The 27,327-nt window shown below is 37.5% G+C and overlaps 11 protein-coding genes across 11 annotated transcripts; 6 read left to right on the top strand and 5 right to left on the bottom strand.

The window, feature by feature from the left end:
• Window positions 1-3: 3 nt before the first annotated feature.
• FDP41_004524 (uncharacterized protein) lies at window positions 4-708 on the bottom strand (the record flags this gene model as incomplete). The annotated part of the gene is made up of 1 exon (XM_044707948.1): window positions 4-708. One exon carries the CDS (start codon window positions 706-708, stop codon window positions 4-6), a length of 705 nt encoding a protein of 234 aa, XP_044561338.1.
• A 47-nt stretch (window positions 709-755) lies between these two features.
• FDP41_004523 (uncharacterized protein) lies at window positions 756-3,315 on the bottom strand (the record flags this gene model as incomplete). Its single annotated transcript, XM_044707947.1, has 2 exons — window positions 756-1,367; window positions 1,432-3,315. 2 exons carry the CDS (start codon window positions 3,313-3,315, stop codon window positions 756-758), a joined length of 2,496 nt encoding a protein of 831 aa, XP_044561337.1.
• A 143-nt stretch (window positions 3,316-3,458) lies between these two features.
• FDP41_004522 (uncharacterized protein) lies at window positions 3,459-5,290 on the bottom strand (the record flags this gene model as incomplete). The annotated part of the gene is made up of 2 exons (XM_044707946.1): window positions 3,459-4,652; window positions 4,823-5,290. The coding sequence occupies 2 exons, from the start codon at window positions 5,288-5,290 to the stop codon at window positions 3,459-3,461; spliced, it is 1,662 nt and encodes a 553-aa protein (XP_044561336.1).
• Window positions 5,291-5,492: 202 nt separating this feature from the next.
• On the top strand, window positions 5,493-10,829 carry FDP41_004521 (uncharacterized protein; the record flags this gene model as incomplete). Its single annotated transcript, XM_044707945.1, has 1 exon — window positions 5,493-10,829. The coding sequence occupies one exon, from the start codon at window positions 5,493-5,495 to the stop codon at window positions 10,827-10,829; it is 5,337 nt and encodes a 1,778-aa protein (XP_044561335.1).
• Window positions 10,830-10,903: 74 nt separating this feature from the next.
• Window positions 10,904-13,110, top strand: FDP41_004520 (uncharacterized protein; the record flags this gene model as incomplete). Its single annotated transcript, XM_044707944.1, has 2 exons — window positions 10,904-12,295; window positions 12,343-13,110. The coding sequence occupies 2 exons, from the start codon at window positions 10,904-10,906 to the stop codon at window positions 13,108-13,110; spliced, it is 2,160 nt and encodes a 719-aa protein (XP_044561334.1).
• A 324-nt stretch (window positions 13,111-13,434) lies between these two features.
• FDP41_004519 (uncharacterized protein) lies at window positions 13,435-16,366 on the top strand (the record flags this gene model as incomplete). Its single annotated transcript, XM_044707942.1, has 3 exons — window positions 13,435-15,009; window positions 15,156-15,233; window positions 15,311-16,366. The coding sequence occupies 3 exons, from the start codon at window positions 13,435-13,437 to the stop codon at window positions 16,364-16,366; spliced, it is 2,709 nt and encodes a 902-aa protein (XP_044561333.1).
• Window positions 16,367-16,588: 222 nt separating this feature from the next.
• Window positions 16,589-18,493, top strand: FDP41_004518 (uncharacterized protein; the record flags this gene model as incomplete). The annotated part of the gene is made up of 1 exon (XM_044707941.1): window positions 16,589-18,493. The coding sequence occupies one exon, from the start codon at window positions 16,589-16,591 to the stop codon at window positions 18,491-18,493; it is 1,905 nt and encodes a 634-aa protein (XP_044561332.1).
• An 897-nt stretch (window positions 18,494-19,390) lies between these two features.
• On the top strand, window positions 19,391-20,109 carry FDP41_004517 (uncharacterized protein; the record flags this gene model as incomplete). Its single annotated transcript, XM_044707940.1, has 2 exons — window positions 19,391-19,686; window positions 19,788-20,109. The coding sequence occupies 2 exons, from the start codon at window positions 19,391-19,393 to the stop codon at window positions 20,107-20,109; spliced, it is 618 nt and encodes a 205-aa protein (XP_044561331.1).
• Window positions 20,110-20,210: 101 nt separating this feature from the next.
• FDP41_004516 (uncharacterized protein) lies at window positions 20,211-22,370 on the top strand (the record flags this gene model as incomplete). The annotated part of the gene is made up of 4 exons (XM_044707939.1): window positions 20,211-20,309; window positions 20,405-20,624; window positions 20,742-20,849; window positions 20,911-22,370. 4 exons carry the CDS (start codon window positions 20,211-20,213, stop codon window positions 22,368-22,370), a joined length of 1,887 nt encoding a protein of 628 aa, XP_044561330.1.
• Window positions 22,371-22,987: 617 nt separating this feature from the next.
• FDP41_004515 (uncharacterized protein) lies at window positions 22,988-24,547 on the bottom strand (the record flags this gene model as incomplete). Its single annotated transcript, XM_044707938.1, has 1 exon — window positions 22,988-24,547. The coding sequence occupies one exon, from the start codon at window positions 24,545-24,547 to the stop codon at window positions 22,988-22,990; it is 1,560 nt and encodes a 519-aa protein (XP_044561329.1).
• Window positions 24,548-25,193: 646 nt separating this feature from the next.
• Window positions 25,194-26,925, bottom strand: FDP41_004514 (uncharacterized protein; the record flags this gene model as incomplete). The annotated part of the gene is made up of 3 exons (XM_044707937.1): window positions 25,194-25,670; window positions 25,857-25,951; window positions 25,995-26,925. 3 exons carry the CDS (start codon window positions 26,923-26,925, stop codon window positions 25,194-25,196), a joined length of 1,503 nt encoding a protein of 500 aa, XP_044561328.1.
• Window positions 26,926-27,327: the final 402 nt, after the last annotated feature.

The following is a 27,327-nucleotide window of genomic DNA, read 5'->3' as shown; positions in this document are numbered from 1 at the left end:
TCATTAGAATTGAACTGTATGAAACTTTAATGGCTTCTTCCCACCGTTGCCAACTACAGGAGGAAGGATCAGCTGATTAGTTGGCACATCGATGCTGCTGCAAATTTTTTCAAGCCATCCTGTCTTTTTGGAAGTAGACATGGATCTTCTTCTCGGAGATGAGTCATTGGAGCTCACAGCAGATACAGTTGAAGTACAAGCGATCATAGAGCTAACCACATCAGCTCCCTTCTTTCGTTTTTTGATTTTTGTCTCGTTTGAAGGAGGATCTTTTCTCTTCTTCGCCTCAGCCTTGGTTGTTTTCTCCTTATTTCCGGTTTTTGAAATGTCGTTCCCCAAACTTGCTAAATTTCCCCTCTCCGATGGAACTTCCTGTTGTTCAGACAAAACGGTTTCTTCTGCAGATTGCAGCAGTTGCGGAGAGCTGTTTAGTTCTTGAAACAGTAAAGCAAGATCAACGGGTTCTGTTGGAAAATCGAACAAAGAAGGAGTTTGTTCTTCGTTAGTGTGATCCCAAATATCATCCAAGGAAAAATCAGTCTGAGTCAAGTCCATCTTTTTCTTTTTTTTGTCGTCTTTTTGTTGTTGCAGGGCTTCAAAAGATCTTTCAAACCCAAGCTCTAAAAGGATTATGTTCTTCCATAAAAAGACCAAACCTGAGGAAGTGCTGAAAAGAGACAAGACAAGAGAAAGAAATGAACAAAACATTCTTAAAGTCATAAAAAGAGAGATTCTTTGTTTGGTAACAGCTCTCATCACACTCTGGAGAAAGAAGATGTTTCTGAGTTGTACTGCTGCTTAATAAATCTTCTAACTCTGAGCATTTCTTTGAAGGTTTCAACATTACCGAATTGCTTCTCAAACTTTGCCCATCTTTCCCAAAATTTGGCAAAGTGCTCTTGATTTTCTGGGTTACAGAAGGTGGCAGCAAAGCCAAATAAACCTCTACATCGATCTACTTCACCCAGTTTAAGCTCAATAGAGATATATCGCAATGTCAAATCTCGAATAAAGCAATTCGATTGATGAGATGCATCGTTGCTCTCCACCGCTTGATTGAGTGCCAAATCCATAACCTCTCTAGTTTTTGCAGCTCCAAACAACTCACTGACACGCGTGATATACAATTGATACAATTGAAACTGTTCTTGAGAATTGGGAGAAACAGACTTGATAGCTCTATCAAATACTCTAATTGATTTAGAGCTCATTCCAAATGTTTCCTCGAATTTAACATAGAGTAAAAAGAAATCTCTGGCATGGGAGTTCTTTACGATGTAATTTTTCCCTGATTGTTGACCTATTCTTTCTTTTTGAATAAAAGGGCATTTGAGACAATGCTTGTTCGAATAAATCTCTTGTTCTTTCTAGTTTTGTGTGTTGATATCTTGAGATGAATTGAAGCAAATACTGAGTCCAAATAGGATATACTTGTGGATAGTTGAACAGTGATATAGCCCTTTCAAAAGCAGAAAAGGCCTCTTCGAAATATCTGTTTTCAATCAAGAATTGTGTGAAATTGATAACCGTAGCAGGAGTCACAATTTTCATTTCGGTCATTTCATTATAAGCTCTCTTCATTCGTTTGATGTTGTTATTGACACTTTCTTCAAGATCTAAGAACAGGTTCCATACTGACAATGATTTTCTGCATGAGGATTTTAGAGTATCTTCACCGGAATGAATCATCTTTGATAGAATAGATAATGCCTCGTAGTTGTTGCGATTTCTAATTTCCATTTCAACATAATCACACACAACTTTTTCTACATCCATTGTGGAGACAGGATAATCATGATAGTTAATATTATCCAGAAACTTCTTGTACACACTTCTTGCCTGTCCGAGGTCATGCAATTCTATCTCGAAAAACCTTGCATAGCTGTTCCATATGGAGAAAATTTTCCCATGACTCGCATTTTCAGGATTGATATTGGAAATAGCTTCTTCATAGCAAGAAATGATATCATCGGCTTTTTGGTTTGAATCCTTGCTGTTAAATTGTTCTCTATTTTTTATCAACTTTAAACGATTGTGCCATTCATGAATGTTGTTTGGATTTTGCTTTAACTTGACAGAGTTCAGAAGAAATGATCGTCGGTCCATTAAATTTTCGTATTTAGAAATGAGTACCTCTAGGCCAAGCTCTTGTTGATTTTGCCCGTCAAGCCCTTTTTCCAGTAGTTGCATATGAAACTTAATAAGTTCATCAAACATTTTGGCATAAGTGTCAAATATTAAATTAAAATCCTTAACAGTAGAAACGCTCGACATCCCCTTTTCGTATGAACTAATGGCAGCATCAAATTTTCCATGCTGAATATAATACTGTGCTAATGTTGTCCACAACTTTCCAATTTCGCTGGGATATCGTTTTGTTCCGGACACAAGAACAGACTCAATAGCGGAATAAGGGATATTGATTCGTTGTGCCTGTTCAGAAATAAGAGAGCAAAATTGGTTCCAAACATGTAGCGGTGAATGCTCTTTTAAATAACAAGATGCCACTTTGTCTATTGCAATACCAACATGCAACATGGGATGGCCAAAATTGCGTCCATCAGAAGAAGAATAGGCAAGAATTCCCATGAGTAATTCACACATCTCGGAATAATAGCCAGATTTTGACAAATATTCCAAGTATTTGCCTATGAATGATGGGTCGAGCTTTAAATACCTTTTCAGCAATCTACATCCTGTTTCTTTCGGAACTTTCGCTTGTTCGTTCAAGATCCATTCCCAAACAATAAACTTCCAAACAATGTCGTGTTGAGAGACAGGAAGAGCCTGAAGAGCTCTGTTCATTATCAGCCGAACCAGAGTGATCGTTGGTTGTGTTCTTACAACAAATTTTAAATATTTTAACCAAATTGTAGGCATTTTGTGCATGGTGATCAAGCAATTTTCGAAAACTTGATTGACGCTCTCAATTATTCTCAATTCCAATCCTTTCTCGATGTCATCGCTGGGAATGGCCGATCTTGAGTAATTGTTGTTGTTGTTATGTAAATCGCCATCAGAAGCTGGAAATGAATATTTTATGGTGTCCAGTCTGGTTATCGGGTGTAAGTATTCACATTGTGCTATTCGGATATCAAGATACATGTTCCATAACTTATAACTTCCTGGTAAGCAGGAAAGTACACGCTCAAATATTGCGTTAATAATATTGTTGTAGCTAGTATGATTATTTTGATGTATTTGTTTGTACTGGATGTATGCCAACCAGGTTTTCAAGAAGAAAGGGTTGGCTGCTATCTTTTCTTCGAATTCGAAGTCTTCTGTTGAGAAAACAAAGAACAATGGGTCGAGCATTTTTTTATTTGGTGATTTTTTTGAAACAAACAAAGAAGACTTCTCTGTACCATTGGACAGCATATTCGACTGAACGCGCATACGTGGCCGATCCAGCACTTGGAGTAAGCCACCTTTCAATAAAAATTTTCAAATATTTTATCCTACTTCTTGGCAGAAATTGATTGTGGGCGATTGTTTTCCTCTTTTTCTTCTTTTCCCTCGGCACTTCGCAACGAGCGTTTGTAGAAGTAAAATGAAATTACAACAAAAACAACAAACGAGGCCAACATGGCAGGTATAAACCCAAGCATCACAGCAAGAGTTCCACAAGGCTGATTACAATAGTTGCAAGGCCCTCCTCGTAAGTCTGCAACAAATGAGTCAGGAAGCAAAACTGAAGGACAATAACCAGGACCGTCAGAATCTTGTTGTCTTTTTTTGAACTCAACGTCAGCATCAGGATAGGTCGAATAGTTGAACAAGGTGGCAGGAACGTCAACACCAACAACTCCTAAAAAAGATCCAGAGCTGGAAAAGCAAGGCAAGGCTGCTGTTGTCATATTCCCCACACCAAGCAAGTCCATATAAAATTCAGACCACACTATCTTACTCTCAAAAAGTCGTCTGTAGGAATGAAATCTAAAAAAAGGACTAATGATGCCTCGAATGTCGTTTTTCTGTTCTGAAGTAACGTCAGAGGGATCTAGTGGAATCCAAAGTCCTCCTGTCAGGCAAGGATAGGCCTTTAAAGGATTTGGTCGCCCACCCGTTAGCCCTACAGTAAACGAAAAAATTCGGATGGTATCCACCTGAGATTGAGGTAATGTGTTTTTGGTGAGAGCAAATTGTGAAATCATCGTGTTTACAGGATTGGACTCGTCATTAATGTTGTCTGCATCCCCGAAAAATGCAATGGATGTGTCACAAGAAACCATGGAGGAGTTAAATTGCCTAATAAATCCGAAGGCTGATTCCAAAGCAGCTGAATGGTAGGACCCTGTGCTGATGGTGGAAGTGGTCTCCACAAAGTATTGATTAATACATGCCAGCATGGAGGCCTTGTTGCTAGAGTCTGCTTTCACAAAACCGTTCTTTGCATTTACGTCGCAAATAATTGCCTTTTTGCTGAACATTATTAATGCAACTTTATCTCGCACGTTTAGGCTGTCAATAAGGCTTTGTATTGCTGACATAGTTGTGGAATATCCTCCTGTTCTGCTTGAAAGAACGACTGATGAATAATCGACTATGATCAACAAGTTTTTTGAGACATAAGAAGCTGAAACAAACCAAGATCTATTCCTGTACTCGAATCCTCTGAAACATGTTCCAGATTTCGAAGAAAAGGAATCAGACTGAAGGCAGGTTGTGGACGGAATTGAGTTATTGAATCTCCAACTCAAACCAGGATATGTATTGATTAAAGGAGCATATTCTCCGGCAACATAAATTTGGTTGATTGTGTCATCTACCTTGTACTTCGACTGCAAAAACGATGTAGTTTCAAGAAGAACGAAAAACTTACAGTTCGATAGGTCAGTCTGAGATCCTGAATGGCACACCTGAAATCGCGAACCTGTGGAATTGAGACGGCAGTCCCTGGTGTGTATTTTTGGGTGCCGTCAGTACCAGTAGGAAAAAGGGATACGGAGTATTCGAAAGAAACTGATCTTGCTCCGCATCCTGTACATCTGCTCTCAGGATTTCCGTAATTGAATCCAAAAGCACATCCATATTTCGGCATCTTGAATTCAAGATTTCGGTCGCAACCATCAATATAATAGCAAGACAATCTATCTGCAATGTTTGGGATGTCGTAGGGAAGGTTGTCGAAGTTTTTCGTGAAATTAGAGCAAACACTTCTGGCTATTTGCTCTTTTCTGTCCAACAAAGCAGAAAACGAAGAGGGAGCTTTTGGTCCGCTTTGTTGCAGGGAGAAAGAGATGCCACTTATAAGCAAGCAAACAAGAACACACACAACTTTTGGAGGCATTGTTTTTTGGTTGGTGATGGCGTTCACTTTCCCATTGAGGTTGCAGGAAATTGTGTGAACGCCAAAAAAACGTCAAACATCTCGAAGTAAAAAATAGAAACATTGATGACTGTCATCTAAAAAAATATTCAGCACAGACATGTCTCACAACATAAACAGGTCTGTCCAAGGCCTTTTAGTGCTGTTTTTCTTTGCTGTGATTATGGTAATCACATCCCTTCGTTTCATTAATGGAGAAGCAACTCAATGTTTCGGATTTTTCAATACATCTGGTCTTCAATGCGTTCACTCACTCGGTACCTGTATTAGCAATAATACATGCCTATTTACTCCGCAAACATATATGTACGTGATGGGAAGAAATGATAAATATCAGCTAGGAACTACCAGTGCAAGCTCTTTTCCCTACACATTGTTCCCTGAAACACACAGCTATGGAGGCTATGGAAGCAGAATCTTCTACATTTCCAAGATGGCCTCTGATTACACATTGGTCACTGATTATAATGGAGACCCATTGGTCACTAATGAAGGCTCCATGGGATTTACGTCCTTTGCAAACGCAAGCACAATGAAGAGTACAAACGATTCTCCAATTGCGATATTGGGAGATGACACAATTACTGGTTATGTTACAACCAGCAACAAGCTGTTTGTTAGTGGTATTGATAATTTCAATAGTATGAACTCAAAACAAAGTACTTTCGTTCCTGCCGAGGTTACTTATTTTTCAAACGTTATTGATGCTTCTGTCACTCGTCTTGGAGGATGTGCCATTTCATATTCAAATGCTAGTGTTTCTTATGACTTATACTTTTGGGGCCTGATTAACGTTGCACTTAAAAAAGCTGGCAATATCATTCACGATGATTTAATCAACTCAAATTCTAGCTCATTATTGAGCGATTACATGGCAGCTTTGTACACAAACGGTAATTTTGATTTGAACAAGTGTGAGGTTGTTAGAGGTGAGAATGCAACAGGAAATGAAGTACCAACCGCATTCTTATTGAAAGACACAGGAGATTTATTCGTGTATGGTGCTCACAGCATTGCGAATGGAGTTTCCAATTCTGCTGATGCAAGATTTTCCGATTGCTACTTTGGAAAATGTACAAACACAGCAATTAACATCCTACAAAATGTTGACTTTTTTAAGTGCAGTGCTAGTCATTGTATAGCCAGCGTGAATGGAAGCCAATTATTTACTTGGGGAAATAATACATATGGTCAGTTGTGTTTGAATGATTATAGCTATAGAGCGAATCCAACCCAAGTATCCACTGGATTTGCAATTCAAGGAAAAGTTATCCAAGTTACAGCTACAAAAAACAACATCTACGTATTAACAGACGCCGGATTCGTGTACGGATGTGGAAGCAATTTGTATGGACAAATGGGCGTTCCTCCAAACAAAGCTGCCTCATTCAACACACTCTCCCAAATTGTCATTCCAAATCAAAGAAGAAAAATTTTTCACTTGGCTGATGGTGTGGATAGCGAATCTTTGATTGCATTCTCTGGATTGAAATGTACAAACTATTATTCCGGTTTTGACTGCTCAACTTCGTTGTACTCCTGCTATGGAGTTCCAGCAAACTCTAGCTTGACTTGCTCTGGAAGAGGTTCATGTGCTATGACTGATGCTTGCTTGTGTGCCACGCCTTTCAATGGCTCTGACTGTGAAATGATCCCACCTGATTTTTCAATGCAAGTCAAAATTGTCAATCAAACTGAGAACATGTTGGACCGTAGCTACAATTCATCTCTAAAACTCACTGGAGTTCTATACACTCCAAACATTTTGTATTCCAATATCATGAACTACGTGAAGAGTACAAGAATTACAATTATTATAAGCGGAGGAGTTAATAACTTGACTCTTCGCTTTGATGATTTTGTACTGATTGACAAATTGTTTGTTGATAACTTACCAATTGGATATTATAATGTGAGAGTACTTGTCAACTTTAAATTGATTGGTTATTCGTTCTCTACATTGGAATCCTCTTATACTTTTGAGAAAAGCGTTTCACATTCCAACGTTCTTTCCTTTCAAAACAGTGAACCTTATTACGTGAGTAAAAACGGAGTTGTGAGAGTTATCGCCAACGTTGATGATCCATATTTTTTGGCAAGCTCATTCCGACAAGAATGGAAATACTGTGTGAAGGATTCGGTAAACTGTACAGCTTACACAGATGGAACTCTTTTTTCTGGCATTTCATCTCTTTCTCCTACAAGAATAACTTTCGAAAAAGATGCCCTCTTTTTTATCTCTCTAGCTCAATCTAATGGGGCTAATAATGTCACGGTGGAATTGAAATTTTCTTATTATAGATATGCCAAAGAAACTTCCTCGAACAGCATCACATTGACCGTGGTTATCAATTTGAAGAACTATGCACCATCCATTACAATCAACAGATATCCTTCCACTACTTATTTATCACCCACACGACCAACAAGTGTTTCTGCAGTAATAACATTTTCAGAGCCCATACCAGATGCCCTTTCTATTTCGTACAGGTGGAGCATTTCACCCCCTCTCAGTGTTGACTGGTCATCTTATCAAAAACAGTCTATTCTGGTTTTCAGTCCAGACGTTTTCAATTCAAGTACTGTTTATAGCTTCACTGTAGATGTTTCTGTCTCATATGCAGGTGATACAAATAACTATAGGTCGTTAATGACAGTCAGATCTCCTCCAACACTTCCTCAATACCCACCCAACGTAACGGTTTTGTCAATTACTCCTTCAGACGGCTCTGGTGTAGCATTGATTACTCCTCACAATATAACGGTTGCTGCTCTAAATACTGAGGACTCAAGATCTCTTACATATACTCTTAGATATGCAATTAGCGATACTGAACCAAGAGTTTACAAACAGCTTTCACAACTGGGCCGCAATTCTCTCACCTCATCAAATACCTTACCGTATGGGCAAATACTTGTAGAAGTTTTAATTCAAGATGAATATGGAAACAGTTTGACAACTGATCCTATTACCATTCAAACTCGCCAAATTGATTTGGACACAGTGAAGGCACTTGTAAATAGTAAGGATATGACTGTAATTGATGTTGAAACGACTGCTTCAACAATCAACCGTCTAAATACTCAACAAGACACAAGTTCACTGCGAGAAAAATTATCAGAAATTTTGTTCTCCAAAATTTCATCTCAATACCCCGATGCTACAATTAGCGATGCTATTAACAGCATAACAAAAAAAACATCTGACTTGACAAAAAGAGGAGCGAATTTTCTTGTGCAAGGAGCTAAAACAATTTCTGGTAACTTGAAAAACATCTTTGAATTTGGTGGCGAAGCAGAACATGTTGCCCTTTCTCTAACTGATTCTCTTTCCAATATTGCCGACAACAAAAATATTTCAGAGGTAGATTTGAATGCTAATATCAGTTCTACACTCTCTTCTATTTCCAGACAACTTGCATCGACACTTTTACCTTCTCAATCTATTTTACTCCAAACAACTAATTTCAATATTTTCGTATTTGGAAATACTTCTATTGCATCCAATAATTATTCAATTGAAAATATGTCAATTTCTCTTCCGTTCGATTTTGATACGTATCTTGGAAAGGCAACTTCAAATATTAACTCACCATCTAAGTCCTATAGTGTTGAATTAATAAGCTATAAGACATCTATATTTGATAATGTGAGATTAAATAATACAATAGGTACCAACAGCTCCAGAGCAAGCAATATTTTATCCCTCGTCATTGGTGCTGCTATTACTTCCGGTGCTGATAAATCAGAAGTAATTGTTAACAATTTGAATACTCCATTGGTATTTGTTTTTCCTATTAATAATCAAACTTCTAACAATTTCGAGTGCAAGTTCATTAATGAAAACACCAATGCATGGAGTAAAGAAGGATGCACAACTGAAATTCTAAGCACTGGCGTGAAATGTTTTTGCAACCATGCCACCAAATTTTCTATTTTTAGACTCTATACAGAATCGGTGACTAATGATGAATTTTTAGGGAATACTGGAATTAGAGTTGTCAATGTAATTTTTGGTTGCATTTACTTCGTTCTCTCCTGTGGTGTGTTTATTGGATTGCTTTTCCTTAGAAACACGAACCCAGTAAGATCTCGTTATATTGGCCCATATGTTGGGTTAGCTGCCATAATGCTGGACTCTTTAATTATTTCTTTCATTCAAAATATTGTTCTCTTAGCAATAGACAAAGGAACCTCAAATACGGAAGCTGATGTTGTTTTTATCAAAACTACTGCAAACGGCTTTAATTATTTCAACGTTATCTTGGTCATCCCATTATATTTGACTGCCTTTTTCACATTCCTAGTACAGATTGTGAGGTATTTTATTAAGCGTCATATGTACGAATATATATCTAACAAGATTATATATAATGCACATGTTTATCGAACAATCACCTCTAAATCTGCGTTCTGGGCCATTCTTTCTGTATCTCTAGCCATAATTGTTGGATATTATGTAATATGGGTTGGATTAGGAGGTGCAAATGTATTTTCAAATCCACTTACTTTTACTTATATTACCAGCTTGTCATACTTTGGTTTGGCTTGGATTATTGGAATGATGTTAGTGATTATTGCTGTGTGGGATTTATTTTACATGAACGGGCATTTATTTGGCTCTTGTTGCATTCCAAACGACGTAAACGTCAAGCCAACATTTAGTTCTTCTCCATCATACGTTCAAAAGAATAGAATTTCCAAACTGATGAATATTCTTGCTAGAACCAAGAAACAAAAACAACAACTAGGAGCATCTCTTTTCTTGTCTATTCCACAAGTATATTATTTCACGGATGATAATCTTTACTTTAGGTTAGAAAATCATTTATTTATTTTGTCATATGTTGCACTTTCTATCAACTACTTAGCAGGTATTGCAGATATATCAGTTATTTCTGTTGGAATACAAGATTCTGCTTCAAGATTAGGCCCGGCTATTGTTGGATTAGTTTCTGGAATTGCTTATTCCTTCTTACTTATTGGATCATTTGGAGGATTGATTGTGCTATGTTACCTCATTGAAAGAAGAAGAAAAAAGGTAACTCCAAACCATCAAACCTCTCGTGTTGAGGAAGATGAATTACTTCAGCTTTTGGGTGACCGATTTGGAAAACCATTATTTGTAGAGTTTTGTGAAAAAGAATTTTCACTTGAAAATATTTACTTCTATGATGCCGTTTCAGAAGTCCAAAGAACCATGGATTCTAAGGAAGATGACGAACTCAGGAACCTTGTTCACAATATGCATGAAAAGTTTATTAAGACTGGGTGTGAATATGAGGTAAATCTTCCAAGTACATCAACAAAAGCCTTTAATACTGTTTATGGCAATCCCCAAGCAACCGCCAAACAAATTAAGGACATGTTGGATACCGTATTGATCAGCGTTATGTATAACTTAAAAGATACATACAGCAGATTTTCCATGACAGAGGAATATAGGCTTTACCAACAGAGCAAAGACAACATTAGCATGCTGGAAAATAATTTCTTGTAGGAAACCGCGCCTTTATCGATATTAAACAAGTAGCCGTTTAAAAAATATTTGCGCCAAAAACCAAGTGTTAAAAAATGTCTTCCAACCAAGACCCAAACGCTCTCAAGCGCAAGAGAGGAGTCGAGCAAGATACTTCATCAAAGAAGATAAAGGGTGTCGTGTTACCCAATGATACGGAAAATACCAATCCGAACCTGAAACCAAGCAAAATTCCAATTCCTAAGCATTCTCAAGGCACACTACTGAATTCTTCTTCTCTTTCAAACAACTCAAGTACATCATCACATATAAAGGGAAGCAACTCTACAAGCAATAGAACTAGTATGATCAGAGCAAATGCTACCTCCAGAATAACCACCAACCGAGCGAGCTCTACGCCAACCTCCAGAGTCTCACAGTACCAAAAATCGAGCAACACCTTGCTCAACAACACAAGGCAATCCATGTCAAGAACCTTGTCAGCTCCACAAAAAACAAAACAACAAAGCTTTCAAAAGCAAGAGCAAGAATCGACAAAACTTGAGCTGGATCAAACCAAATCAGAGCTATCGCAGGTATATGAAGAGAACAAGCACCTCAAGTCTAAAATTGATGAACAACTCCTTCAATTGAAGGATTTGGTTCAGCTCGAAGAAAAGACCAAATCGCTTGAAACTCTTTCGTTAAGGTATCAAGACGACACTGTCCAACTTAAATCGATTAATAAGTCTCAAGAGATTGAAATCCACGCTTTGAAAGGGTTACAAGAGAAGCTTCAAATTGATAACATTGACCTTAGAGTTAAAGTTAGCTCCCTTGAAAAAGAAATTGAAATAGAGAGGAAACAATCTGAAATGGATAAAGCGACTCTTAAGATACAATACGAAAGTGAAATTAGAATACAGAAAGAACATTATGAACAACAATTGCATGAAATTGCGGAAATTAAAGACAAGGAACACAATTCAACCAAGGAAAGACTAACAAAAGAAATTTCAAGAGTTAAAAGTGAGCTTGACCGCGTTCAATTCGAGCTTACTTGTTCGATCGAAGATGCAAACACAAAGAGTGAAAAAATTCGTGAGCTTGAGGAGAAGATCCAACAACAAATTCAGTACATCCAAAATCTAGAGAATAAGCGACATCAAGATGAGAGTGAAAGAAGACGACTGCATAATATTATTCAAGAGCTTAAAGGAAATATCAGAGTTTACTGCAGAGTCAAACCAGCTCAAGAAATGAAGTGTATTTCATATCCTGATGCAGATGTAGACGAAAGATGTATCAACATACAAGAAGACTCTAGAGTTACTGCAACAGGAGCAACAGCAGAAGGAAAGAAATATTATTTCCAATTTGATAAGGTTTTCAAGCCAAATTCTACACAAAAAGAAATCTTTTTTGAGATTTCTCAGCTTGTACAGAGTGCACTCGACGGATTCAAAGTTTGTATTTTTGCTTATGGACAAACAGGTAGTGGTAAAACAGTAAGTATTCTTCCTGATTGTCTAAATGAATCATTACCTCTATGTAGTATACGATGGAGGGTCCTCCAAAAGATTTGATTAGCAACCTTGATCCAGAGAAGCAAGAAGAACTTTCTGGTATGATTCCCAGAAGCGTTGATCAAATTTTCGAATCTGCAGAAAAGCTAAAAGAAAAGGGTTGGTCATTTACTGTTGTGGCAAGTTTTTTAGAAATTTATAATGAGACCATAAGAGATCTTCTTGACTCAACAAATAAGGACAATTTAAAATATGAGATTAAGCATGGAAAAGATGGATCAACAACCGTAACTGGTTTGAAATATGTAACAGTTAATAGACCTCAACAGGTGCAAGAACTACTCAGAATTGCTTCTAAGAACAGGGCAGTGGCAGCAACATTGTCAAATGATCGATCCAGCAGATCACACTCTGTTTTCACTCTTCAGATCACTGGAAGAAATGACAACACAGACCAAACAACTCAAGGTGTTTTGAATTTAGTAGATCTGGCTGGAAGCGAGAGAATTAGCAACAGTCATCCAACTAATAGTGACCGAATGAAGGAAACACAAAACATTAACTTGAGTTTGACATGTTTGAGCAGTGTTGTAACTGCTCTTGCCAACAAGGCTAGCTATGTCCCCTATAGAGACTCCAAACTCACATTTCTTCTTCAGAACTGTCTTGGAGGCGATGCTAAAACACTCATGTTTGTCACTATAGACCCAGAAAATGTAAATGAAACGATCCAATCACTTCGCTTTGCAGCAAAAGTGAACTCTTGCGAAATACATGCCACAAGAAAGATCAAGTAGAAAGGAATTGAATAAAAATATTGAATTTTAAAAAATATTAAAAAATACAAAACACCCTTCATTTTACTTGTCCAGGTCCTTGTTCGCTCACTTCCGCACTACATCATCCAAGCCTTGTTCGTCTTTATCACCCTTTTACTATCATCATACGTAGGTATATATTTACGTAAATTTCTAACAGTCCATTCGACGTTAACTTCAACGTTGTTATGTATGAAATGACGATGCTTCATCTAAATTATCCACTTGGACACTTTTTTTCTTATCGGGGGTTTCTCTTGTGTGGTTTCTCTTTTGACAACAACAAGATTATTAGACTTTACAATGGCCACCGAATTGACTCCACAACAAATTAGTGTTAGCTTTGTTGCACAATACTACTACATTTTGTCATCTAACACCAAAAATCTTTACAAATTTTACAAGAATGAATCCGAAATGACTCACGAACACTCTAATGTTGTGAAACAATTACCTGGTAATATTAATCCAAACACTGTTGTTGGTCAAGATATTGAAAAAAAGATTTCTACTCTCGGTTATGAAGATTGTAAAGTTCGATTGACTTTTGTTGATTCACAACGTTCATTGAATGGATCTGTCTTTGTTTTTGTAGAAGGAGTGATGATTAGACAGAGTGATGACCAAAAAGAAATGAATTTTGTTCAAACATTCCTTTTGGCAGAACAAGAGAATGGATACTACGTGAGAAATGATTACCTCCGTTTTACCTCTTGTGCATCTTCTGTAACCCCTAATGCTGTTCCTCACCAAGTCACAACAACAATCTCTCAACCTCAACCTCCACATCAACAACATCATGCTACTAATACTGCATCTTCTGATACCCAAGTTAAGTCTCAAAATGGAAGTACAAATGCAACACCTCCTCAATTATCTTTCTCAACTAATTCTTCCGTAGCAAATACTGCTGCTAATGGTTCACATTCTCCAAGAAGCGAGACAAGCTCTACGGCTGCCACTGCGGGAGCAAGTTCTGTTTACGGAGGTGCTGAGGATAACCAATTAGATGAAGAAAGCGATCATGAAGAACCTAAGCAATCAGAAAAGAAACCAGTTGTGAATGTACCACCCCAATCAAGTAGCAATATTGCTAATCCACCTGTTGCATCTTCATCAACACGTGCTGAAAAATCAAGTGAAACCAACAAGACCATTTCTTATGCTGCTGCTGTCAAGAATGAACAAAATTCTGCTACTTTGGCATCCTCAACTACCACTGTTGCTCAAGAAGCATCTCAACAGCCAAAACGTGGTAAAAAACATCATAAGAACGAAAATAAGGAAAAGACCGAACTCAAAGAAGATAACAAGAATGATCAAAAGACTGAAAACAAGATCGAGCATAAGAAATTAGAACACCACAAGATGGAACCTAAGAATCGCAAGAATGAACATCATAAGAGTGACAACGATCATAAGAAACCATCAAGCGCTCCTGCTAGTACAGATGATGAAAGGAATGCACTGATTGGTGAGAAGAAGACATTCCGTGGAAAAGATCATCCTCTCAACAAGTATGCTGTGTATGTCCGTGATTTACCAGTGGGAACTAAGGATAGTGATTTGAAACAAATCTTTGCATCCTATGGAAATGTAATTGATATTAACAACAAGTCAGGAAAAGATCAATCTTATAACAAATATGCCTTGATTTTCTTTGAGACAAAACAAAGCGTTGACGCTCTTTTGGAAAAGCCAACTGTGAACATTGAGGGTCATGAATGTCCAATCACTAGATACCAGAGAAAACCAAAACCCCATTTTACACCACGAGGTTACAACAACAATAATGCTCCCAATCCAACTCGTCAAGGTAATGAAAGACGTCCTCAAAGACAAAGGTTTGCTCGTGCTCCTGCCCAAACTGATACTTCCGTAAGTGAGAAGTAATCTAAGATGCCTCTTCTTTTTCTGACTCCACAAAACTATATTTCCACTCGAACAAAAATAAAATTGCATGAATAATAATGGGGAACGTTCTCCAAAATTCACCCCCCAACAGCAACGGGTTCGGAACACAGCAAAACAAACGTTCATCTTCACAACTCAAATTGGACGATTTGAATACTGGTAATGAAAAATACTTTGGGTTGGAGAATGTGAGTAAAGAAATAATTATTTCAATACTTCTGTTTTAACCGTTTTTAATATTTGTTATTGATGATCATCAACACAGTTCGGAAACACGTGCTATGCCAACAGTGTTCTGCAAGCGTTATATTTCTGCAAACCATTCCGATATCGAATTTTGGAATATTATGAAAACAACAAACTACAACAACAACCAGATTTAAAGAATTCTAATTTATTGCATTCACTCTCTGATTTGTTTTACCAATTGTTTAATCAAAAGAAAAATAGTGGACATCTCGCTCCCAAGAACTTTATTCAGAGGCTACGTGCTGACAATGAACTGTTTAGAAGTTTGATGCAGCAAGATGCACAAGAGTTTTTGAATTTTGTTCTGAATCATGTAGTTGAGATTTTACAAAGAGAAGACTCTAATAGAGTTGAGAATGAGGAACAAAATATTCCATCTACCTCTTCTCGTGGCTCGGAAATGGATACAAGTAGTGACATTCAAGAAATACATTCAGAAAATTCACAGGAATCAAAGAAGGTGAAAACATTTATTCATGAAATATTTGAAGGAAAATTAATTAATGAAACAAGATGTATCATGTGTGAAAATGTGACAAGTAGAGAAGAAAGTTTCTTTGACATTAGTATAGATGTACAACAATTTTCGTCTATTACTCAATGTCTTAAAAACTTTAGTAGCATGCAAATTCTAAAATCAAACAACAAATTTTACTGTGATCATTGTTGCTCGCATCAGGAAGCCCAAACAAGAATGACTATCAAACAACAACCACAAGTTCTTGCTATACAGCTTAAAAGGTTCAAATATATGAACAACACTTTCAAGAAGCTTTCTTATCGTGTGACCTTTCCTTTCGATATTAAGCTCCCAAATTTATCCGAGGATGAAACAGAAAAAACATACAGATTATTTGCAGCAGTTGTTCATATTGGTTCTGGTCCAAATTGTGGCCACTACAAGTGTATTGTGAGGTCTGAAGATCAATGGATTCTGTTTGATGATGATCGAGTGACCATGGTTGATGAAGATTATATTAGGTCTACTTATGGATTTCCTTATGATGAGACGTCTTCATTTAGTGGAATTACCGAGACATGTTATATATTGTTTTACAGCTCGGACGTGTAATACATGCAATTTTCTGTGAATATACAGGTCAAACAGAACAACTCTTCTTTGTTTTTCGAATGCTGTTTATCGGCTAAAAACAAGATTGGGTGGTGAATCAGTTAACCCTCTACTGGGATTGGATTGGACTGGCTGATCAAAAGTTCAAAAATCGCTGGAGCAATTCGATCCGATGGTTAATTGGACTGCCTCAGTCACTAGAAATCGAGTTTACAAAAAAAAATGCGCAACTCTTTAATATCATCATCATCACACATATTCCGAAAAGCAGTTAAGACTTTGGGTGCTTTTTCATCATCACCAGTGATCAATACTGATCTAAAATTAACAACCAATTTCAATAGAACAAATAATCCTTTAATTTCATCCTCTTCTGCATCATGGAGTTTATGGGAAACACCAAAGAAAAACTTTTCGAGTGCTCGTTCTTTGCAACGAGAAGAGGCTACTCTTGAGAATGAAGAAGAGCCTATTGAAAGAGAAGTTATGGAATATGATGTAGTGATTGTGGGAGCTGGTCCATCGGGATTGTCCTGTGCTATTAGATTGAAACAATTGGCTCAAGAGTCAGGACAAGATATAAGTGTGTGTGTGTTAGAGAAGGGTCAAGAAGTTGGATCTCATCTACTCTCTGGGGCCTGTATGGAACCACGTTCTATTGAGGAGTTATTCCCAAACTACAAGGATCTTGATGTACCGTTCTATACTCCTGCTACAACAGATCGAATGATGTTCCTTACCGAAAAAAGAGCCTTTAGACTACCACAAATTGAAGAGATGAACAACCACGGAAATTATATCGTAAGCTTAGGTCAAATTGCCAAATGGTTGGCTACACAAGCAGAATCACTTGGTGTTGACATTTTACCTGGGTTTGCTGCTGACCAAGTTGTTTATGCAGATGAAAATAATGATCGAGTTATCGGTATAATCACAAAAGATGTTGGTATTGGAAAGGATGGCAAAAAAAAGGATAATTTTGAGCCTGGAATCATGTTGAAAGCAAGACAAACCATTTTCTCTGAGGGATGTAGAGGTTCTCTCACAAAAACTCTCTATGAGAATGTCAAGTTCAAGCTCAGAGAAAATTGTTCCCCACAAACATTTGCACTTGGTGTTAAAGAACTTTGGGAATTTCCTGATAATCATCCTGAATTTGACAAGGGTTTAATTATGCATGCTGTTGGTTATCCATTGGACTGGAAAACTTATGGTGGTTCTTTCATGTATCACTTTAATGCGAATGGAGTGAATAGAATGGCCCTCGGTCTAGTAACAGCTCTGGATTATGAAAACCCAACACTCAGCCCATATGGGGAACTTCAAAAGTTAAAACACCATCCATTATTTAAAAAGATGCTTGAAGGAGGTAAATGTATTGCATATGGTGCAAGAACACTCATAGAAGGAGGTATTCAAGCTCTTCCTAAACTTTCATTTCCAGGCGGTATTTTGATTGGTGACAGTGCTGGTTTTTTGAACGTTCCAAAAATTAAGGGAATTCACACAGCCATGAAATCTGGAATATTGGGTGCTGAGAGCGTTTTTGAAGCCCTTGTTAAAGATGAAGCTGAAGCGTCCACATTCCAAGAACGATTTAAGAGCAGTTGGCTCTATACAGAGCTTTACAAAGAGAGAAATATTAGAGCATATTTCAAGTATGGTTTATATCCTGGCCTATTACTCTCTGGTATTGATTCAATCATATTCCGTGGAAAGACACCTTGGACCGTTAAAATGAATACTGCAGACCATGAGCACACTAAACCAATTTCTGAGGTTACAAAAATTGATTATCCAAAGCCAGATGGAAAGATTAGTTTTGACTTGTTGACAAATCTTGCTCGTTCTGGAACTAATCATAATCATGATCAACCATCTCATTTGAAATTGAAGGACGAAACAATTCCTGTCAATGTTAATCTTAAAGTTTATGGTGGTCCTGAGCAATACTTTTGCCCTGCTCGTGTCTATGAATTTATTCCAGATCAAGAAGGCAATCCAAAACTTAAAATCAATGCTCAAAATTGTCTTCATTGCAAGGCATGTGATATTAAGGATCCTAAACAAAACATTAACTGGACTGTACCAGAAGGTGGAGGTGGACCATCATACTTGATCATGTAAATGTTGTTTGGTAGTTTGAAATTTTTGATGTTCATGCAACTCATTATTTGTTAAAGTCGGACATTCTGTTGGCAGTCATCCGAAATGTTTTTTTTGAATGCTGTAGTCGAATATAGGCCTTGTAAACATTGGCTCCTCTCTCCTCAAGCAACCGTTGAGGGATTTCTTGTTCTTTAATCGGCTCTGTCTGTTTCGCAAGGGTTTGTTGTTGATACTCTTGGAAGATCAATTGGATGCGTTCCCTCATGTTCAAACAAGATGAAGCCTCAACTTATACTTTCGTGTAAGAGAGATGAGTTTGTTCCAATATTCGCTTACCTTTCAGACCTAACTCAAGACAGCACTCATACTTATGATAAAAGGTTTCATACAAAAGTGTAAGCTCATCCAGAGATAAATCTCTTAATGATTTGTTTGCGGAGCTCGTTTTAATACCAAGTACCACCTCAAGGATCTTTTGGTAGCCATAAATAGCGTTGAAATGGTGATTGTACTCTTTGCACTTGGTGCAGTACATTTGTAGGACATGAAGAAGCTCTTCTTGTTTGATTTCCTCTTGTTCGAACTCCTTTTCTTTTCGTTCTACCAACTCCCGCATCAAAGCTAATGCTCGGTTGTGCTCTCCGTTCGTGAAGAAAAATTCAACTTTCATTATTTGAAGTTTCTTCTCATCGTTTTCTCCGTTCAGGAACACACGAAACATTCTCTCCACGTGGAGTTCTTCAGTCAAAAATTCAGATTGGAGCATTTGAATCGTCTTTGAGAATGATGTTGTCGGTATTTTATGTTCTAAGGCTCTTTTGCAAGGGCTCTGCGCAAGACAAAGCCATAAACACAGCAGAAATTCAAAGTCTTCGCAAATAGTTCTATTTTTGGGCTGAAACAAAGAAGAAAAAAATGAGCATTCTCGAGTATAATGGTGGTGGTGTAGTGGCAATGACAGGCAAGAATTGTGTGGCCATTGCTGCCGACACAAGATATGGTATTAGGCAACAAACTGTAGGCACAGATATGCAAAAAGCTTTCAAAATCCATGATAAATGTTTCATAGGAATGACCGGATTAGCAACTGATATTCAAACTTTTCATGAAAAATTGAAATTTAGAATGAATCTGTATAATCTTAAAGAGGAGAGACTCATCAAGCCAAGTAGCTTGTCTAATCTTGTATCAAACATGCTTTATGAAAAGAGGTAGGTACTGATCTGTGATTCAGGCCTTGAGACGAGGAATCGATAATAATCAATGATGATTCTGAATATTATTTGAACATGATGATTTATGGAATTGTTAGATTCGGACCATGGTTCATTGAACCAGTCATTGCTGGTCTTGAAGGAGACGAAAATAAGCCATTTATCTGTGCACAGGATTTGATTGGTGCTCCATGTTACACAGACAATTTTGTGGTCTCTGGTACTTGCAGCGAAGCACTTTACGGAATGTGTGAATCATTGTACAGACCAAACATGGAGCCAGATGATCTTTTTGAAGTAGTTTCTCAATGTCTTTTGGCAGCTGTTGACAGAGATTGTATTTCTGGTTGGGGTGCTGTTGTTCATGTTATTACGCCTGACAAGATTATCACCAAGAGGTTAAAAGTGAGACAAGACTAAACTTTCTTTGTAACTCTACAATTGTATAAAAGCATTCCCAACACCATTGCCAATTGCTTTGCACACTCTCATTACCCACGCATATGATAACAACACAAAAAATGCTCAAACATCTCTGGCTGCCATTCCTTCTTCTTGTGACATCTCTGGTTGCCGTGTTGGCGATTGGAGTAGTGGTGGCTGATGAAACAACACACAGAGTATGTACAACAACAACAACAATTAAATCATAGAATATGGTGGTCATGACGGCTCGCCTATCTTCATCTTCCGAATTGTTTTTGCTGACTTATAGTATGAGGTTGGAGAATCGGTTACTTTATGGGCAAATCATGTTGGCCCACACTATAACCCATTAGAAACATATCCCTATTATGAATCACATGTTCCTGTTTGTAAACCGAATGATCCAACCAAGGGAGAATTTAAATTGGAATATAAATCACTCTCTCTCGGAGAAGCCCTGCAAGGACAAGATCTCGTAAAAGTCTACGGAATTGAAACGATTTTCAGAAGTAAGTTTTACTCCTCGAGAATTTTCCGTTATGAAAATGTTATCCCTTCCATCATCACCACCACTACAATTTTATTCTATTTGAATGATGATTATTACTTGTTTTGGACACGAAAAGAGAATACCCCAATTACACGTCTTTGCAAAATGACTTTAACTCAAAAGGAAAGAGAACAATATATTTATGCTATTGACAATCAATATTGGTATCAATATTATCTAGATGGTATGTATCTTGTATTTTTTGATGAGGAGGGAGCACCAGCAGCAACTTCATCAATGATTAGATCTTCCAATGTGGGCCATGATTGGAGGCTATGCACTTACAAAGAAAGGAGACAAGATTGAAAAAGTTCCTTTTGTTTACACTCATCAATTATTTCAAATTGAGTGGAATGAAGATAGAATTATTAGCGTAAATTTAACAACATCAAGAAGAAAACCAATACTGGAAAACACAAACGAAATTAGTTTTACCTACGAAGTAGTTTGGAATCAAAACACTAAGCTTCCTTTTGAGCAACGATTTGAATTATATCTCGAACAAAATTTCTTCCAACACAAGATTCACTGGTTTTCCATTATTAACAGCTTTATGATGGTTTTGTTTTTGAGTGCTGTTGTTTTCATGATTTTAATTAGAACACTTCATAAGGACCTAGCTGCCCTTGAAAAACATGCAAAATCAAAACTTGGAGGAGATATCGAAGTCGGAAACGAAAGTGACAGTGAATTTGATATTATTGGAAGTGGAGACTCATCTGACAGTGGTCCATGGAAAATGTTACATGGAGACGTTTTTCGCAAGCCAACAAATCTCACATTATTGTGTGCAGTGTTGGGAACAGGTTTTCACTTGCTCTTTTTGGCCCTATTTTTGATTGCACTCTCTATTGTCAACACTTGGCATGATACACGTGGCGCTTTATTGAGAGCGTTTGTCATCATGTACTGTGTGACTAGTTTCATTGGTGGATACTTCAGTGGTCATTTCTATTTGAAGTGGAAAGGAACAGGAGATAGATGGATTAGAACTGCTCTTTGGACAGCTTGCATTTTTCCATTTACAGTATTTTTTGTTTCCCTTTTGTTGAACTTTTTAGCTGTTTCTTACAACGCTCTAATTGCGATGCCATTCACTACCATGCTAACAGTATTTGTCATGTGGCTTTTTATTACACTGCCATTAACTTTTGTTGGTACTATTGTTGGTAGAAATTTCCCATCTAAGATTGGACCAAAAGCTCATAGTTTTCCTTGTCAAGTCAACCAATTCCCACGACCAATTCCTCCAAAACCATGGTACTTGAGCCCTTTAAGCATGTTTTTGTTTGGAGGAATTTTACCATTTGGCAGTATTTTTATTGAGCTCTATTTTGTCTTCACTTCATTCTGGAATTATAAGTTTTATTATGTGTATGGATTTTTACTTTTGGTGTTCCTCATCCTGATTGTTGTCATTGCTTGCGTTTCTATTGTGACTACATTCTTCTTATTGAACTCTGAAGATTGGAAATGGGTGTGGCATTGTGTCATTGTTGGAACAAGTACTGGCTTTTATGTGTTCCTCTACTCCATTTACTTCCTGAATACCAAAACAAGAATGCGAGGTCTGTTCCAACTCGTATTCTACTATGGAATCACATTCATGTTCTGTGCTGGTCTTTCGTTCATGTGTGCAGCCATTGCGTTCGCTGCCACCTACAACTTTGTTAAGCGAATCTACAAGGATATCAAGGTGGATTAATATCTCCTCAAGACCCAAATTCAAAAAGTTTTCACAGTTTAATAAATTAATATTTAATGTATAAGAGTAATGTGACAATTGATGTGGAGAGTGATAAAACTTCAAAATCGATGACCACCACACGTCAAAATTGTGCTCATGTTGCGTGAGTGCACTCAAATAGACAAATTTCACTTATTGCTTGTTGTTTCTTCTTCTTCTGATATAACCCATACCAATCAAAACACCGAAGAGAATCAACAAAACCAACACAATGATTGCAATAACATCACCGGCACCGACCATCTAAAAAGCCATCAACAACAAATTAAAAGAATTTCACGCATTCATCAACAGTGATGATGATTGATTTGGAAATTTTCAAATCATTACATGGTAACAAATCAACATAGTAACATGTGTGGTTCGACCATAAATCATCATGAATCGACAGTGAATTTCAACAACAGTTTCGTCCGATGATGATCCAGCCTTGCAACCTACCTTTGCTTTTGCGAGAAGATATTTTTTTGAGAGTGTTTTTAATTATTGGCGACTCCAAATTAACTTGAAAAAATCTTTGAAATGGAACCTCTCACCCACCTCCGGATCCGATTTGCCTTTATTCGAATGTCGTTCTACACATTGTTGTGAATGTGATCAGAGAAATAAGGATCTTTGATAACCTCTCCAGCAGAGGGTCGTTTGGAACTACTCTTCTGCAACATATTCAGCACAAGATTGATCAATTCCTTAGAGTAAATTCCTGGCTCACTCAATTTGTTTCTCAAAAATTGAATGGCATCTTGTTCAAAATACAAGTGACTGATGGAAGTGGTAACATCTTTTGTCATAATTTGATAGATTGCAACACCCAACGAATAAACATCTGTGTTGAAACTATATTTACCACCTAGACCCAACTCGGGTGACATGAACAGTGGAGTTCCAGCATAGGAATTGTTGGTCGATCCTTGATTGGCTCTGGCAAGTCCAAAATCCGCAAGAATGACATGAATATGATCTTGATCCATTTTCTCAATAAAGATATTGCTTGGTTTCACATCTCTGTGAATCATCTTGAGATGTGTGTGAACAAAATTCAAAGCATCACACATTTGATAAATAATTTGTTTCACCATCAATTCCGAACACTCTACATTGGGAGAGGTAAGTTTTGATAAATCTCCATTCTCGTAATAATCCATATCAATACAAAGTACTTGATCTCTATCCACAAAAAAGTCATTCACTTTGAGAATATTCGGATGATTAAGATTCATGAGTTGAGCTCCTTCTTTTAAGGCAGTATTCAACTCGACCAGTGAGTTGAACTTAATTACTTTGAGAGCTTTGGTTTTTCCACCCATTTTCATGTCATTACCTTTAAAAACAGATCCAAAAGCACCTCGACCCACTTGTACTAAATTGGAATATCGAGACAATGGATCCACTTCTGTGGAGACTGAGGATGTGTTTGCAGTTATGGTGTGTGTCGAAGAGGAATTCAATGAATTTCCATTGGTGAGGGAAGTAAAATGTAAACTTGCTTCAGAGGGAAAATCTGAAACTACTTCTTGTGAGTGGTGAAAATCTCCAACGTTGGCAATGTGACCTTTCGAAGGTGTTGTTGCAGTGGTTGTGGTTGTTATGGAAGATGGAATGACTTTAGAATCCAAGAGTGATTGTGACGGTGTGTGATGGTTCAAAGAGTCAAAAGTAGAGCCAAGATTCATTTCAATGTCTGACAGAGTCAATAATGGACTTTGAGTGATTGAAACATGGTGGTGTGCCTGACAAGATGCATCTCGATCGTCCATCCTCAAGACAGGAGGATGATCATGCTCTTTCTTGGATGGATTCTTCTTATATCCCTTCTTGTAATAATAATATACACACACCATGACTCCAATCATGATCATTAATAGAATCATCATCACCAAAGAAACACCCACTCCAACAGCAATGGCCGTCATGGTTGAATCTGCATTGCCATTTGCATTATTCATCGTCACATTGTTTTGACAATCATCTCCAATATATCCACTTTGACATGTGCAATTATTAAAGGAGGTACATGTACCTCTTCCATTACAGACTCTTTTCGTTTCATTCGACCAAATACCTTGACATGAAGTGAGTTCACATTGAGTGCCTGCAAAATCATTGACATTGATTATCAGAGAGACATCGTCCATGTGAAGAACAAACCAATGCAGAACTAGAGGAAATTCCAAAACAAGATGGAAGTTTCACATTTTCACATTGTGAACCTGTCCATCCAGAGGTGGTGCAATGACATACATCCACATTCACACATTGACCATGTCCTGAACACACTCCTGCATCGGTTGATAATTTTCCAAAACAAGTAAAGGTATTACAATTAATTCCAGTATATCCATAAGAACAATTGCATTGATTGTAAGAGAGACATTGACCATGTCAAGAACATACTTGAGGATTAAATACTGGAATACTGAAACATGTAAAAACTTCACATTGAGTACCTGAATAATTACCATTCACACACACACACGAATCAGGTGCAACACATTGACCATGTCCTGAACATGATATCAATGATGTGTTGTTGTTGCTTTGATTGGCTACAATTCCATAACAAATAGGAAGGTTACATTTAAAACCTGCATAACCTGTACTGCATATACAATTGTCATTTCCAACACAATTTCCATGTCCAGAACATACGAAAGAAGAACTTCCTGAAATTCCATAACACGTGTAAGGAGAGGGCACGAAGGGTGCATTTTCACACTTCATACCTGTGTATCCAGAAGTACAATTACATTGATCCAACGCAAGACAATTACCTTGAGAAGATCACACCGATGAGGAACTCTTGAGTTTTCCAAAACAAGTCCATTCTTCACAATATCTTCCAAAATATCCTGGTTTACAAAGACAATAATCTTGTGTGACACATTGTCCATTTCCTGAACATACCCGAGGATCGGAACTGAGAAGTTTGTTACAAAAAGGACCACCATCCGAAAGGACTGCATAACTTCCGAGTTGACTTGCAGTGAGGTCAGTAATGTTCCAGATGAGAGATGTGATGAGATAGGGTCCATAAATGGTTGATGTGTTTCCTGTGGCAAGATTTCCAAATTGATTGTCTCCAATGGCATAAATCGAGCGCGCATCTGAGGACAAGAGGAGAGCGAAATCTCCAGCTGCAGCAATTTTTCGAATGTTTTGATTTCCTAAAATTGGGAATAGATCACTCAAGACAAAGATTGGACAAGTGAGTGCTCCAGTGTAATATTTTCCCAATTCTTCAAGCTTGTTACCATAGAGCTTTTGAAAGATATTAAAACAACAACAACATCATGAAAGATTTGTAAAAAAACATCAAAAATGACATGCAGGAAGAAACAAGTTGATCATGTCAAAAAAAACCACAAATGATCCATTTTCATCACATGTTAAAAATCACAACATTCAAATCACAGACACATTTTCAAATCACAGACACACACTTACAATTATTTTAGAAGTATTGGTCAACATGAGAACATGTTGTGAAGCCACAGCAATGTCCACAATAAAATCTCCAGCACTCAAAGGGAGATTCTTCACTTCTGTAAATGTTGAATATTGAAAGCAGTTGGTCACCAAAACCAGTGACATAAATTTTCGAGTCAGAAGTCAATGCAACTCTAAATTGAAATCCTGGCAACACTTTGACCAATGATTTTCCTCCAAAGGTATTCAAATCCACTGCAATAGGAGTTGAAGAATTTCCGCTCGGAGTATTGACAACTCCCATTTGATTGTAATTATTATTTCCATATGCATACAAGTATTGTCTCTCTGAATCTTGACAAAGTAAAAAGGCCTGATCAAATTGAGTGAATTGTTTCAAACTTTTTTGACATGGAGATGGCAGTTGAACTTTGACAGGTGTTCGCACCACTCCTCTAAAAGTAGAATCACCATCACCCAAACCTCCATTCTTACAATCCCCCCATGAATACAAGATGAAATTCTGAGCAGCATCTTTGGTCACAGCCACACTCACATACATATTCGTACTCACATACAAGACATTAGATCCAAAGATTGTGAATGGAACAGGACTTTCCTGAATTGGATACATGGAATTTCCTGTCGAATAGGAAGGAAGGTATTGATCGAAACCCATACCTAATAATTCAAGTGATGCTGGATTGGTCATATCATTCATTCCGAGTAAATATTGAGAGTAATAACCTGGACCTTCACTTAATTTCAAATATTGATACGAAGTGGTGATATTCACAATGTCAGTGAGAGAAGAGACTTTGTTAGGAGTGGCTGCTCGAACGCCCATTTGAACACCAAGTGTGCCATACATGTCATTTCCCCAGGCGAAGGCTCTTGATGAAATGGCATGTACTCGTGTGGTGGAGATTGGGTGATTCAGTATGTTATTGTTGTTGATGTTGTCTGGATGAATTGACAACAACATGTTGTTGAGAGACCAAAAAGGAGAATGTGAAACAAAGAGAAGTTGAAGGACACAAATGAGTTGGATGACCTTCATCTTGAATAGTGATGATGCTTTGGACATGATGGTGCTTGACTTAAAGAGGGATAGTCTGTGGCGAGTGTTGGAATAACCATGAGTGATGGTCATTGTTGTTGTTTTTGATGGATTTCAAGTGACTAGTAGTGCGCTTTACTAATTCCTCTTTTGAAGTAATGATTTAATTAGCCTAATAATTGTGATTCAGTGACAACGAAAGGTGAACAGCGTTGTTGTTCTTCTTGTCTGTTTTGAAAAGTTCTTTCACGACAGGAATGAACACGAACTTATTTTTTTAGTGTGTGTGTGAATAGTGGTGTGTCTGCTCAGTTCAGATTCACTACTTCTGAAAATCCAACAACACACTTGTGTCAGGTTCAAAAGAAGGACCTTCTTCATCACAGTGATGGCTGTTGATGTCATTCATATGTTCGCTGTGGACCTAAT

Source organism: Naegleria fowleri (assembly GCF_008403515.1).
Source record: "Naegleria fowleri strain ATCC 30894 chromosome Unknown tig37, whole genome shotgun sequence".
Lineage (NCBI taxonomy): Eukaryota > Heterolobosea > Eutetramitea > Acrasida > Naegleriidae > Naegleria > Naegleria fowleri.
This window is presented reverse-complemented; position numbering and strand designations above follow the sequence as displayed.